This window comes from Caretta caretta, chromosome 3 (assembly GCF_965140235.1).
Source record: "Caretta caretta isolate rCarCar2 chromosome 3, rCarCar1.hap1, whole genome shotgun sequence".
In the NCBI taxonomy this organism is placed as follows: Eukaryota; Metazoa; Chordata; order Testudines; family Cheloniidae; genus Caretta; species Caretta caretta.
Window position 1 is genome coordinate 165,916,068 of NC_134208.1, and position 14,033 is coordinate 165,930,100.

The window sequence follows — 14,033 nt, forward strand, 5'->3', positions numbered from 1 at the left end:
AGCTTAAAGTTTTACCAAGTTATGTTTCTAGACCACATGGCTGCAAAGATAACCTTGAAAACACGAAGTGGAAACTAACGCAATGCTGTCTTTGTGAATCTGCAGACAGCTTGAAACTATTGCTCCAAGAAGTATGAATTATATTCATCTCAATAAAAAGTGTTCTCTTCTTTATGTTTCAGAGTGCATTCTAATGACAATATTGTTGTCTATTTCGCTGCTTATCATTTTAGCAAAAACATTCAGGTAACATATTAACCCCACAATCCCAAAGTTGCCCCAATTGTTCCCTAACAAATTTTCAAAACTTCCAGCTCCGTCCCTCCCGCTTTGCATCCACAATTTACATCGCAGTTATGCATTTTTAATACAGAATGCTTCCTCATATCAGACACTGAAAGTAGAAGAGCAGCAAAAAATAAGACAAACTCAATATCAAAACAACAATACAGGGTAACTATACTTACATTATTCATTTTTATATTTCATAAAAACCTCCATTTTAACACATCTGAGGCTGACACAGATGTTCCAGACTTTCTACTAGATTGCTAGAGAATCCAAGGCCTTATAGTACAGTATACAAAGCCTTGGAAGGATTAGATTTTTAATCAGAAAATGTTGATTTCCCCATACACACAAACCAATAAAAATATTTCCATTTAACCAAAATGTACAGATAGGCAAAATAAGAAAAATGCTGCTTGAGAACTTATGAGATTGATTTAAGGATATTTGTTTTGTATATTTTGCATGTGATATTGACAATTTGTGCTTCAACAGTTACAAATCGAACTTTTTTAATCTCAACATCTTCTGTCATTAAAATGCTACTGTCTGACCCCACCCCATAATTTCCTGCAACTGTAAAAATTTAAATAAATAAAAACTATAAAAATACTTAATGTCCATATTTTTCACAACAGCAAACACTTAAATTGACAGAAATAAAAAAAATGCTTAAAATAATCATAGATATCTGTCAAAATTATAACAAATATCAATTTCATTCTCCAGTACTTATACAGAGCCCTGACCAGAACATTCCACCCCTTTGAATATATTTTATCCCAAAAGATCCAAATGCCATTCACAGACATAAATGTGACAGATAAATTACTGTAACCATTTTAAAATACCCAAGAGCAGTAGACATTCTTTGGGACTGAGTGCACGCACAGGGTCACAATGTCTGCTTTCCCCCTGGATAGTCCTGATTTTGACTCCTTTGAAACACGTTAGATAGGCCCAAATTTTCTTTATCACCCAGGCAGCTCCATCACAAACACAACCTAGGCAAAGCTACCTGCAACATGGCAAAACTTGGGCACATCCCCACAATGAGTTCCCTTTGCAATATGATGCCAAATATCAAGACCAAAATGCAGTGACAACTGGGTTGAGCCTGGGCTCAGCAGCTTCAGGACAAGCCCTATCAGCAGGAAGCCAGGACAAAACTGGGACACAGACAGACCAGACCAAGGAATAATGCAACAAGTCCTAGGTGGACCAGGTCTCGATGACATAACTAAACAGATCCTGTTCCTGGGACACCTGAGGGAGATGCATGATCCGCCTAGCCCTGCACCCCAGACTAGGGCTCTTCTCCCCCTTAACTCCCCTGCCCCACAACCAACTCGCACTACCTTCCCCCAAACTTTGGTTCCCAGCTCCCCACCACTGGATCTTCCCTCCCCCATATGCCCCCACCAGCCCTACACCAGTTCACACTGTCCTCTCCCAAACCCTGCTGCCCATTGCTGGGGCTCCCCCCCCCCCCAGCTCTCGCTGCCCACCCCCAGACCCCGATGCCCACTGCTGGGGCTCTCCCCCCCAGCTCTCGCTGCCCACCCCCAGACCCCGATGCCCACTGCTGGGGCTCCCCCCCCCCAGCTCTCGCTGCCCACCCCCAGACCCCGATGCCCACTGCTGGGGCTCCCCCCCCAGCTCTCGCTGCCCACCCCCAGACCCCGATGCCCACTGCTGGGGCTCTCCCCCCCCAGCTCTCGCTGCCCACCCCCAGACCCCGATGCCCATTGCTGGGGCTCCCCCCCCCCAGCTCTCGCTGCCCACCCCCAGACCCCGATGCCCACTGCTGGGGCTCTCCCCCCAGCTCTCGCTGCCCTCCCCCAGCTCTCTCTGCTCATTGCTGGGGTTCCCCCACGCCCCGCCAGCTCCCACTGCCCTCCCCTGGACCCCATTGCTGGGGCTCCTGACCGCCCACACTACCCTCCCCCAGACCCCCCTTCCCAGCCCCAGAATCCGCCCCCCCCAGCTCGGACCCCTCACTCCCCCATGGGCTCCCTTCCCTGCAGCGCCCCCCCACACACCCCGCTCACCTGGTGCCTCCTACGTTGAGCTGGATGATCTCCCCGCTTCCCGCGCCGGCGAAGCCCCCACCGTTCCCCGCCATCTTCCCCGCCGCCGCCTGCAGCTCCGGGCAGCGCCCGCCGCCACCTTCCACCGCAGCCGGAGCCGGAGCCCACGGAACCAGCAGGAGGCGGCAGCTAGAGGCGGGAGCTGGGGGAGCGCGCAGCGGGGCTGCCCCGGGCGTGGGCCAGCGAGGGAGGAACCGGGTCCCAAGAAGCTGCGGCCCCTCGGGCTCAGGCCAGCAAAGGCCGCGCCGCCTCCCCACACCCTGGCCGGAGCCGGGCGGAAAGTGCCATGGCAACGCGCAGCACCTGGAGGAGGGGGCTCGGCACGGGACAAAATACTCCGCGTTCTGCGCGAAGCGAGCTCGGGAGGGGAGGGAGAGCTGTGGGGACGCTATGGGCGGGAGGGTTCGAAAGTCTCCGTACACACACACACGCTCCTTCAGCAGCAGAGTGCACACGCACAGCGCAATGGGGAATACACACACGCGGTAGTCCCCCCAGACGAGAGGACTCTCCGCACACACCCAAACTGAGGAATCCTCCCTCTCCTCCTCTCTCGCCAAATAGGCAAAACGCCTCTCTCTGTTCATCTATTTTAATTATTTTGCCCCTGATTCACTCAGCATAAAACCGGACTAAGGCAATGGTGAATCAGGCCCTTATTCATAGTGATGAAAGTTTTCGAGGGTTTTATTCAGTGATTATGCTATCAGAAAAATGTACACAGGACAAGTAGGGGAAATGGAGGCTGTCAAGCTGGGAAGTTATATTTGCTTAATGTGTGGATCATTAGTAACAGTCACCTTCTTAAAAAGCTGCCCAATTCATTGTCCTCAATTTTTGAAAGGCCATTAACATTAAATGATTGCATTTCTCCCCTCCCCACCGCATTATATTTACAGAGAACATGATGCCAGAATTGCAATGGGGGAAATCCAAAATCTGAATTCTGTATGACAACTTTTTTCTCTACTAAAAAAATTGAGACAGAGTTTGAATATGACCAAGCTACCGAAAGCTGCTACTGCTAAGGAAACATTCTTACGGTACATATTACTATTAAGCTTTAAGGCCAGCAGGGTGAAATTTAAAGCCATCCATGGCACTGGCCCTTAGCTACCTGAGAGATCACCTCACTCCACAGACATCAAAAGCTAGATTCCATCAGAACCACCTTAACCAACTAATGGAGACTTGTGTGTCCAAAAGACATGACTCTCCCAGGAGCTGGGCCTAGACTATAGAAGCATGCCTGCAAGAGATAAGAGCAACCACAGACGTCAGGATTCAGAAGTCAGTTTTCCCAAGTCCAATGTGCTCACAGTCTATTTTCACTTGGGAGTGATGGGAAGGAAAAAAATGGGGGAGTGGGGAATTCTGCTTCCTTTTAAGCTTCTCCTAAAGGCAAAGGAGGGAAAGCTAGAGAGGAATTTTCCTTTGTTGTCATCCTTTTAATTATCTGGGGACCACTGAAGATCACATAAGTACAGAGAGAAAGAGACTAAAGACAACTCAGTATGAAAAGATTGGCAGCATAGTTCAGGTTAAAGGATAATTTGTACTGTCCTTTCTTCAGTGAAACATCTTGGCCATAAAGAGATGCACAATACAAAGTGGGCTCAGGGTGGCAAAATATATTATATCCTTCAACTCTGAATCCACAGTGCAATTTGATGAGGAAATCAGTCTATTACAAACTGTAATGGAAATTTGACCAAGAATAAATGACTATATAGTTAGGAGAGGAAGTCATAACATTGTGGTTTGAAGGAGTGAGTGTATGCTGCCAGATTTGTGATCAAGTCTTACAGCCAAGCAAAGTTTTACTGTTTTCAGAGAGTAAGAATTTACAAATATGGTCTTTTTTCAACTAGGTAAAATTTGACAAGATACAAAGATCTCATGCCAGGGACCCAGCACCATTTAAACCCAGTATTGCCATTCTGCAAGGGCAGAGTGGACATCAAGGTCATAGCCCCACAGTGGAATCTCTGCAGCTCTTTTATGCTATGGGGGGGAGGAATACTTGTCTCCAATAGGTCCAAACCGAGAGAACCACTGGAGCTGGGCTAGTGGCAGAACTATTGAATCTTCATAGAATCATAGAATATCAGGGTTGGAAGGGACCTCAGGAGGTCATCTAGTCCAACCCCCTGCTCAAAGCAGGACCAATCCCCCATAGTTGCCCCAGATCCATAAATGCCCCCTCAAGGCTTGAACTCACAACACTGGGTTTAGCAGGCCAATGCTCAAACCACTGAGCTATCCCTCCCCCCCATTCACTCACATGGATTCAGTGGCTTAAAAGCCCTAAGTGGTCTGAAGAGGGGTGGTAACCGCAATTTCAATCTATATGCTGAAAAAGTATCTGCAAAGAGGGGCCTACCTAATTATGGGATGGATTCCATCCTCCCTGTCCCCATGAAGTTCCCCAAACAAAGACATTTACTGTGAATTTCACCCTGACACACACAGGCCCATTGGTACCAACTGGCAAAGGATTCAATGTTCTATAATGACAACTCATATCAGGCCTAACAAACTCACTACAGCTAGCACACTGCTTTTGTAGTATTTATCAAGAAAGTTATGTGAGATCTTAAATGCAAACCAGGATCACATGGGTCATTAACATCATTGTGAAATGTATGGATCGACACTTTGTAAGGAGTTATGTGTATATATTGGAAAATATGTCTTCAAATCTGACTCAAAGCAGGGTTGACAAACAGGTTTTTGTCAGAGGGATGTATATTCATCTGTCTGCCTTGGTTCACATCAGGAGTCCTGGAACAATTTTTATAGTGGGGGTGCTGATGATAGAAATCATGTATTTGGTGTTTGTTATTAGTACTTCAAGCCAGGGGGGGCAGCAACATCCCTAGCTCCAGCACCACTGGTTTACATGTAAAATAAGCATTGTAAGCCAACATCATGGAAGCCCCGTTTGCATACAAAATCAACATGAAAGCAGCACACCCAGGAATAAACCTGGGTGTGGGAGGAGTCATCCTAACTCTGGGACCAACAGTGAATTTTGGGGATATAAGGAAAAGGCGAAAGGACAACTTTTCATCCTTTACTGAGAAAGCAAAAAGGACAGTGCTTTCTTTTCATTCATGAAAGAGAGATCCCGGCCTTGTTGGTTGAAGACACTGGAAGATTTCTTTAGGTGAGAAACCACTTTAATCAGAGGGTTAGCCTGTTAAAATTTAGACTCAAGGAAGTGTGTTATACTTTTGTTTTATATGTAACAATTTATGTTTCAATTATTATCCTTAGTCACTATCTCTCAAATCTTAGCCTGTGAAAATAAATGTGTGATTGTTTTCATTATAAATATATCTCAGTGCTGTGATGTTATAAAAGAGTTGATCCTCAGTTGAATCAAACAGGTTTGTGTGTACAGTGACCCCTTGGGGATAGCAACAAACCTGGTAATTTCTGTGAGTATCCAGTGGTTAAGGGCCGGACACTGCAGGGAGTGCTTCGAGGGAATGCTCTGTGCCTTCTTAGTAGTCTACACACAGAGAGCTATGGCTGCGGAGGCCTGGAAGGCAGTGCTTATGTTGCCAGAGGCTATTGTTTTCAGGGAGCTGATCCACAGCAGACACAGACTAGACTGCTTCACACTAATGGCAAGTAGTAGGGAGGTGCCTAACAACTCTGGGGACCCTTCGGGAGAGACACACCCCCTATACCCATACAAGTCATAATCCTAGCAGAACCATTTTTAACATTGGTAGAACACTTTCATTTTAAAGGGGTACCCCCAAAGAAAACTGTTGTGAAGAGTAGTCTACTTATAAGTTTTAGATCCAAGAGGGGACTACAGTTCCCCTAGCCCTCTGTTACATAGTCAGTATTTAAGCTTTGCTAAACAAATGTGAAAAGATTTAACATTGCATCAGTCTACTGTCAGAAAAACCACAGCTACAGTTTTGAGGTTGCCAAAGATTGATGCTAATGGCTATTTTCCAGTGCTTGTGTAGAGAAACTTCCCACAAGTGTACCACATGCAGTAACTCTGTGGTAAACACTAAAATGTGCATAAACTTACCATTAGTTTACTACTGTCATTATTTCTAAGAACTATTCAAACTTCTGTTGAAAGGGAAAAAGTCAACTTCAAAGTTAACTTAAAAGCCACTCTTCTGCCTGAAAATGTTGTGCCTATCTTTGGTACAAGTTTCACATAAGACTATTACATCTGGAAAAAAAATCTGCTGGTCTTTTTTTCAAATTATTTTGTACATTTGACAGCACTTTGTTTATAGTCAGTTTCACTGTTTTCCTTGGGTAGTCCAATAGAACATATATTCCTCCTCTCACATGGAGTTGCCATCTGTCTGTGATCCCCATGCAGAACTGACACCTCAATTATTTCTCCCTGTTAATCATGCAGGACTCTTACTCAGTAACCTGGGAGAGAGAAAAGTTTTTAAAATAGGAAGATGTAATTATACAACCACCCAAATGGCATGGGGACTTTAGGTGTACTACCTTCATCCACTGTAACTCATTTTTTAATTAGACTGAACACCAAGTGGACAGTGTTCTTTCAACATTCTAAAGCATTTATTCTCAAAGCAGAGATGTTTTCTTACTTTTTTATGCTCAGTTTTGTCACCACAAAAGAACTCTAGTGCTACTCCCTCTTTGCCCCATAGTTTTAGAAAAATAACTGAAGGCTGCAGTGATCAGAGTACCACTGGCTCCACTCTTTATGGTGAAATTCCCTTTGGGGAGTTCCTCCCACATCAAGGATAGGGTTTCATCTTAGTCCTCCCTCAAATTCCTGAGATCCTAGGAAATCCATGGGAGGCGAAGCTAGCTGTTGCTAAGACCCTGTGCTGTACAAACTCACGAGGTCTGAGGTCTCCCCCCTGAAGCCGAATTCCCCTTGAAGCAGAATACCTTTCAACATTCCTTTGGGAACTGTGAGGCTCGCTCCAGTGCAGAGCTGTGGCTAAATGCCACAATTTAGCCCACAATAAATAGCACAAAGAATATTGTATTGTATTTTTCAGTTTCATATTTAACCCTTGTAAAATTTCTCTGAAGCTGCTGCTAAGAGTTGAAGAAGCTAGGGAGCCTTATCATAGAATTTGAGCCTAACTTGCATAGATTACATGAGACATTGAACATATCAAAAGAACAGTGTGTGTTTATGATGTATGATTTTTTTACAGTGTCCTTATGCATTGAAAAGGCTCATTACATTTCTCTAATTATTCTATTTTTTGAGGCGGGGGAGAGTCTTATAAACAATAAGAGATTAGGAATATAAATTCTAAGGATAAATGGTCAGATCACTCTTAGTGCATTTTTGAGAGAGGACAGGAAAACCTCTGAAAATGGCCTATAATTCACTGATGGATAGAGAAAGTCTTGAATCTCAGTGGCATTATCTTTCACTGTTCCAGAAGAAGTCCTTACACATGATCTCAACATATTTGGGTATCATAGTGTTGGGGGCATAGCTGGGAGGAGGAAGGATAAGACTTGAGAAAAAGCCACTCTCATTAATATTATTGCTTACAAACCTATATGGATATTCCCACAGAAGACAGTGATGATGCTTCCAGCATACCTTAAGATGATGATTGCTTTATGTTCTCACACAATTTACACAAAAGGGTTTTTGGCCCAGGGGCATGGCCAATAGGATAACAGCACCCAAAAAAGTCATGTTGCCTTAAGGAGTTGGAAGGCGCAATGTACACAGAGAAACTGGATCTTCACAGGAATGTACCAGCCTTTTAAAGATGCCTCAAGAGCCATGGGAATTTTATATCCACAGTGGGACATCTGAAAATTAACAATTAACAAACTACTGAGAGTCAACTGGACTTTTGCTCTCCTAAGCCACACAGAAACTTCTGAAAATCCAACCCACTGTAAATACAGTATGAATTAATCATCTAACTGTTGGACTTTCAAACCAGGAAACAGAAGAGAGATCCTATCTTAAGAAAATCAGCTGTTGTAGTCTGTGGCAACTGCAGTTCTAGAACTTACCCACTAGATGACTCTATTGGTCTGAAAGTGGGACTCCAATATGTATCTCCTGTTTAACCTGATCATGTAAAATGCATTTTCAAGACTCTACCCTGACACAATACATAATGATTGCAATACATAATTTGCATTTCCTCCAATAATAAATGTCAAGTCTCATTAGAAGCAACCATTTCACATCAGAATTATGCAATATTAATATGCAAAGGAAACATATATAATAATGTATACACTCTTTTTATTAATTCATAGTGAATAAAAGTGAAATACAACATACAATATTTACCTTTATGTCAAATAGGGATCCTATATGGCTCAATGCAAACATAAGTGGACACATTAGAATTAAATATACATGTGTTTGAGTAATGAACATGCAGTATTTAGGAATCTGCAGAGCCAGTGAATCAATATTAATTACTCTCTACATAATGACATACCCACAGATACAAGACTGACTTTATAATTTGATTCTTTTAGTTAGAATGATTCCAGCTATGCTTTCTCTAGTGCAGATGTTGTCAAGGAGCTAGAAATACAGTTTTGTAATGTACCATCAACACAAGCATATAGGTAGGCTTGAAAGGATTACATTTTTATTGGTAAAAGTTACTAAACAACTATTTTACCACACACACAAACACATGAAAAATATTTCTATTCATCATAATAAAAATTTACAGATAGACACAGTAAGAAAAATGCTGCTTGAGAATTTATTAAAGTTTGATTTATGGATATTTACTTTGTATATTTTGACACGCAATGTTGGCCATTCTTGTTTTAATGGTTATAAAGCTTTAGCTTTTTCAATCTCAATGTTTACTTTTATTAAATAATTATTCTTTGGTCCTGCCTTTTGTCTAACACCCCTCCTAATTTCCCTCAACTATGAAAATTTAAATAAAAAAGCAAGCTTAAAACACAGAACTATGCACAACTCTGCACATTTTTTAAAATAAACACCAGTATTAGCTGTTGACATGATAAAAAATAGAACTCCAATTCTGCCAAGCCTGCATATAATTCTGGTTTTATAAATTCAGCTTTTCAGTTCAAGGAGCAATATTTTGTAGTCTTTGTTGGGTTGACCCCTTAATGCCTATAGCATGTTCACTAGTGTGGTCAGACAAAGAAACCCCCAAAGGCCACTAAGTTTGAATGAGCATCCAAGCTTCTCAAACGACAAGAGTAAAGATAAATTCTTACTGTTTGACTTGCTTATTAAAGACTTTTTCACTAAGGTATCAGACAAGATCCATGGGTACAGCTAAGGAGCACACAATGCAAATCAGAGTGAAGTATGGAAAGGCTGCATAAAGCTCACCTTTGCATTTCCCCAGTTCTGGGCTACTGTGAGCTGATTCTGTCTAGGTGTAAGCTGGACAGCCCAAGGGCCATTTTAAGTTATACTAGCTGGTAGGATCCCAAGGAGTCAAACTGACAAGTACGGATCAGCACAGAGTGGAAGTTCTGGCTCTATACCTTTCATCTAGCCATGCTGCATGCTCTACAATGGATCTCCACCACTATTGTACTGGGGTGGTCCTTCTGGGGCTGGTTACATTAGCTGAATTTGTTCTGAATGAACCAGCAATGCAATACAATAAGGTTGCACAGCAACTGAGGATCTGTCCACTAGTTTTACTTCATTTAAAGATCCAACATATGACACAGGCTTTGCTGTTCCTGGTCATCTGCCATATAATATTTTCCATAAATTTTGGAAATGAGTAAAAAATTACATTCCAAGGGTGATACTGTGCCTACCTCTTTGGGTTAAATTATTATAGTGCTTTACTTTAGGAGTTTACTTTAAAAAAAATAATTGCATATGGTGTAAAAACTCCCTTAGTGACTCCTTTAGGGCCGAGAAAAGGCACAAACGTTCCCCAGCTGTGCTGGAACCAAGATTGTCTTGCCCCTTCCCAGCACCCTGACCCCCTGCAGCGGGTCTTGTCTCTGACGATTACAGATGCGGTTTCTGTTCCCAACTATTGACGGTTGTGTGTCTCAGAGAAAGATCCTCTAACCCATTTCTCCAAGAGACGTACCCTTGTCTCCAAAACCAGTGAGGTGGCAGAGCGCATACTGGTTTATGCCATATACTACACATTTTCTGGCTAGCCTTGAACTCTCCAATTCCCTGATGAATGTTCTTCTGACACTTAATGGCTTTTATATTTTTGCTCTAGCGATTATTCAGATGCTCAGCCCAATCGGCCGGGTCCCGCTTCCACGTGGTGCCTCACTTTCCCCCTCTCTGAAGTGGGGATAATGCTAACCAACAATTAGACACAGTTTGATCCTCAGATCTTGCTTCCCAAATCCCTGCCCTCCTTGCCCAACATCGGCCTCTCCCACATTTCCCCAAACTTCCATGCCTATGTTAGTGCCTGTCTCATCCAACTGCAAGGTCTCAGACGCAGTCTCCTTCCAGAAAGCTGAAGCTGTCCCTGGCTCTGGAGCTGGAATCGCATGTCCTGTGAGCTTCCCTTGCATAGTTAAGAAATGGCAGGGAGAGCCTCTTCCCTCCATGGGACATTACGTTGTCCCTCTGTGGGCAGTCCTTTCTTTCCGCAGGCTGGGCTTTGCTTCCTGGATTCTGCCCAGAAGCCCAGGTCCCATCCCTAACAGCTGGGCTGTTCCCTACCCTGTTGACACTTGCTATCTGGTCAGCCTACCCGCACACTTATTCCCTTAGCCCTAGGGAGCTGCATAACCTGGACTAGGTGCAGTTGCGCTCCAACCCCTTTCCTCGCCATCTCACCCTGGGACAGGTTGAAACTGGAAACCTGTGGGCTAACAGGAACTGTTTGCTCTCAAAGGTGCTGAAGACACAATGGAAGAGGAAATCCTTTGGCCTGGATTTAAATTATTCCAACTGAAAGTGAATGAGAGAAAATACATCCACAGTTATCTTCCTAGCAGCATAAAATGTATAGATTGATAGGTGTTAAGGTCAGAAAGGACCATTATGTACATCTAGTTGCAGCTCCTGTATAACTCAGGCCCTAGAACAGAGGTGGCCAACCAAGGCCCGCGGGCCACATCCAGCCCGCAGGACCATCCTGCCCGGCCCCTGAACTCCCGCCAGAGAGGCTAGCCCCCAGCCCCTCCCCCACTGTCCCCCTCTCCCACAGCCATGGCACCGTGAGGGCAGCGCGGCTTGCGCCCGCCCACCTCCTAGGCTTTCAAATAATCCTGTCCTGCCACCCTGAGCAGCAAGGTAAGGGGAGCGGGGGGGTTGGATAAGGGGCAGGAGGTCCCTGGGGGCAGTCAGGGGACAGGGGGCAGTTGGATGGGGTGGAGTTTCAGGGTGGGGAGCCGTCAGGAGACAGGGAGCGGGGGGCTTGGATAGGTGGTGGGGTCCCGAGAGGGGCGGGGGACAGGGAGCCAGGGGGGTTGGATAGGGATGGGGTCCTGGGGGGGCAGTTAAGGACGGGGGTCCCAGGAGGGAGTGGTCAGGGGACAAGGGGGGGTTGGATGGGTCGTGGGTCCCAGGGGGCCTGTCAGGGGGCAGGGGTGTGGATAGGGGTCGGGGCAGTCAGGGAACAGGAAGCAGGGGGGGTTGGATGGGGGTGGGGTTCCAGGCTGGCGGAGGGGGTCCCAGGAAGGGGTGGTCAGGGGACAAGGATCGGGGGGGTTGGAGGGCGGCAGTCAGGAGGCGGGAAGTGGGAGGGGGCAGATGGGGGCGGGGCCCTGGCTGTTTGTGGAGGCACAGCCTTCCCTACCCGGCCCTCCATACCGTTTCACAACCCCAATGTGGCCCTCTGGCGAAAAAGTTTGCCCACCCCTGCCCTAGAATGTCACCAAGTGGTTCCTCAGCCAACCATAACATGGGACTGAGCCAGAGCACGTCTTTTGGAAGGACATCCACATGCATTAGAGCCAGCTGGCTAACAGAAAATCTTTCTTCTGCAGTGACGTGGGGTTAAGGGACATGGAGGAAAAGACATGGAAGCTATGACTAAAGTTAGAGCAGTGAGGCCAGGATAACCGGGGCTAGGTCCCAGGACTGGCTGTCAGAAGACCTGCTGTTTTCTATACCTGGCTTTGGGACCATGAGCGAGTCTCTTCACCACTGCGTGCCTCGGTTTCCCCAACTATCAAATAGAGCTAACAAGGTTTGTTTGTTCTCCCCATTTTACAGGGTGGGAAATCAAGACACAGTTGGGACCTGTCTACACTACAGGTCTGTAGTGCATTTGTAAACTGCTGACCCCCACATGTTGTTCAGAGCCTATGGACAACACAGCTCCTCAAGGTGTGTTTGTTCTGTGCCTACACCTATGTACCAGCAGGGCTGGATGGTCTTTTCTCACTGCACTGTGGGGAGCAGGTCCTGGGTACTAAAGGTCTGAAGAAGCTCTCAAGGACTAATTTTTTAAAATAATTTTTATCATTGAATTGGGAGAAAACATACAATCACTGCTGATAAGATTGGTGGGCAACAAAATACTGGCAGACTGATAATTACTGATGAGGAGAGGGCAGTGCTAAAAAGCAAGCTGGACCCATTCAAGGAAAACAAGTTTGGCCAGAGCCAAATGCAAGGTCCTATACCTCGCAACCAGGCATGCCAGCCACACCTCCAGAATGGGGAAGTGTATCCAGGAAAGCAGTGACTCTGAAAAGGATTTAGGGACCATAGTGGAGAAGCCACTCAACATGAGCTCCCACTGTGATGCTGTGGTGAACAGGGCTAAAGCCATCATTAAACGTGGGACGTTAGACGTAGGAGCAGAGCCATGAGTAGGATAGGGAGGTGACACAACATCAGTGAGACTGATATTGGAATACTGCCTCAAATTTTGGTGTCCTCATTTGAAAAAGATGTTGAGAAATTGGAGCTGGGGCAGCAAAGAGCCACCAAATGTTCTGAGGGCTGGAGAAAAATGGCTTCTAGTGAGCTATTGAAAGAGCTCAACCTGTTTAGCTTATCAAAAGAAGATTGAAAGGTGACTTCATTGAAGGGTTGAAGTGCCTTAATGGAGAGAAAATCTTGGGTATTAAAGGGCTCTTTAATCTAGCAGAGAAAGGAATAACAAGACCCAATGGCTGGAAGGTGAAAAGAGACAAATTCATATCAGAAATAAGGCACAAATATTCAACAGCAAGTATGATTCACCACAGGAACAAGCTACCAAGGAAAGTGGTGGATTCTCCATCTCTTGATGTCATTTAATGAAGACTAGATGCCTTTCTGGAATGTGTTTGCCCAAAAAGTAGCTATTGTGGTAGGCCTGTGATATGCAGGGGGTCAGCTTAGATGCTCTAATGGTCTCTTCTGGCCATAAAGTCTACTAATTTCTGGAAAACTGAGTGTAGCATTGGGAGAAGCCTCTGATGTTTTACTGTCTAGCTGGCTTCCTTCCTAGAATGAACACTCATTGAGTGGAGTGATCCACAGGGGTAGCTCAAACCTCCAATGGGTCTGGCCAGTGGAAGGACATTAGCACTGCAGGGGCGGGGTGGTTTGGCAGTGACATCACAAAGGCCTTTTGCAGGACCTCAGCCTATTGGTCAAAGGTGGTGGGGAGGTGTTGACCTCACAGAGAGATGTGGACAGCAGCCAGGCAGGACAGGGGCGCAGAACCAGGGAAACCTCGGAGACCCCTGTGGCTTTGCTTCAGC

General features: G+C 45.4%; 1 protein-coding gene across 2 annotated transcripts in view; it reads right to left on the bottom strand.

The window, feature by feature from the left end:
* The window catches only part of KCTD3 (potassium channel tetramerization domain containing 3), a 65,860-nt gene extending 63,122 nt beyond the window's left edge, over positions 1-2,738 (bottom strand). The window contains exon 1 of one of the 2 annotated variants that reach the window (XM_048843171.2): positions 2,340-2,738. In XM_048843171.2, coding sequence (XP_048699128.1) covers positions 2,340-2,413 — 74 coding nt within the window. In that variant the 5' untranslated portion in view covers positions 2,414-2,738. The remainder of the gene's footprint in view (positions 1-2,339) is intronic. The other variant, XM_048843170.2, reaches the window with a different exon arrangement.
* Between the last annotated feature and the right edge of the window lie 11,295 nt (positions 2,739-14,033).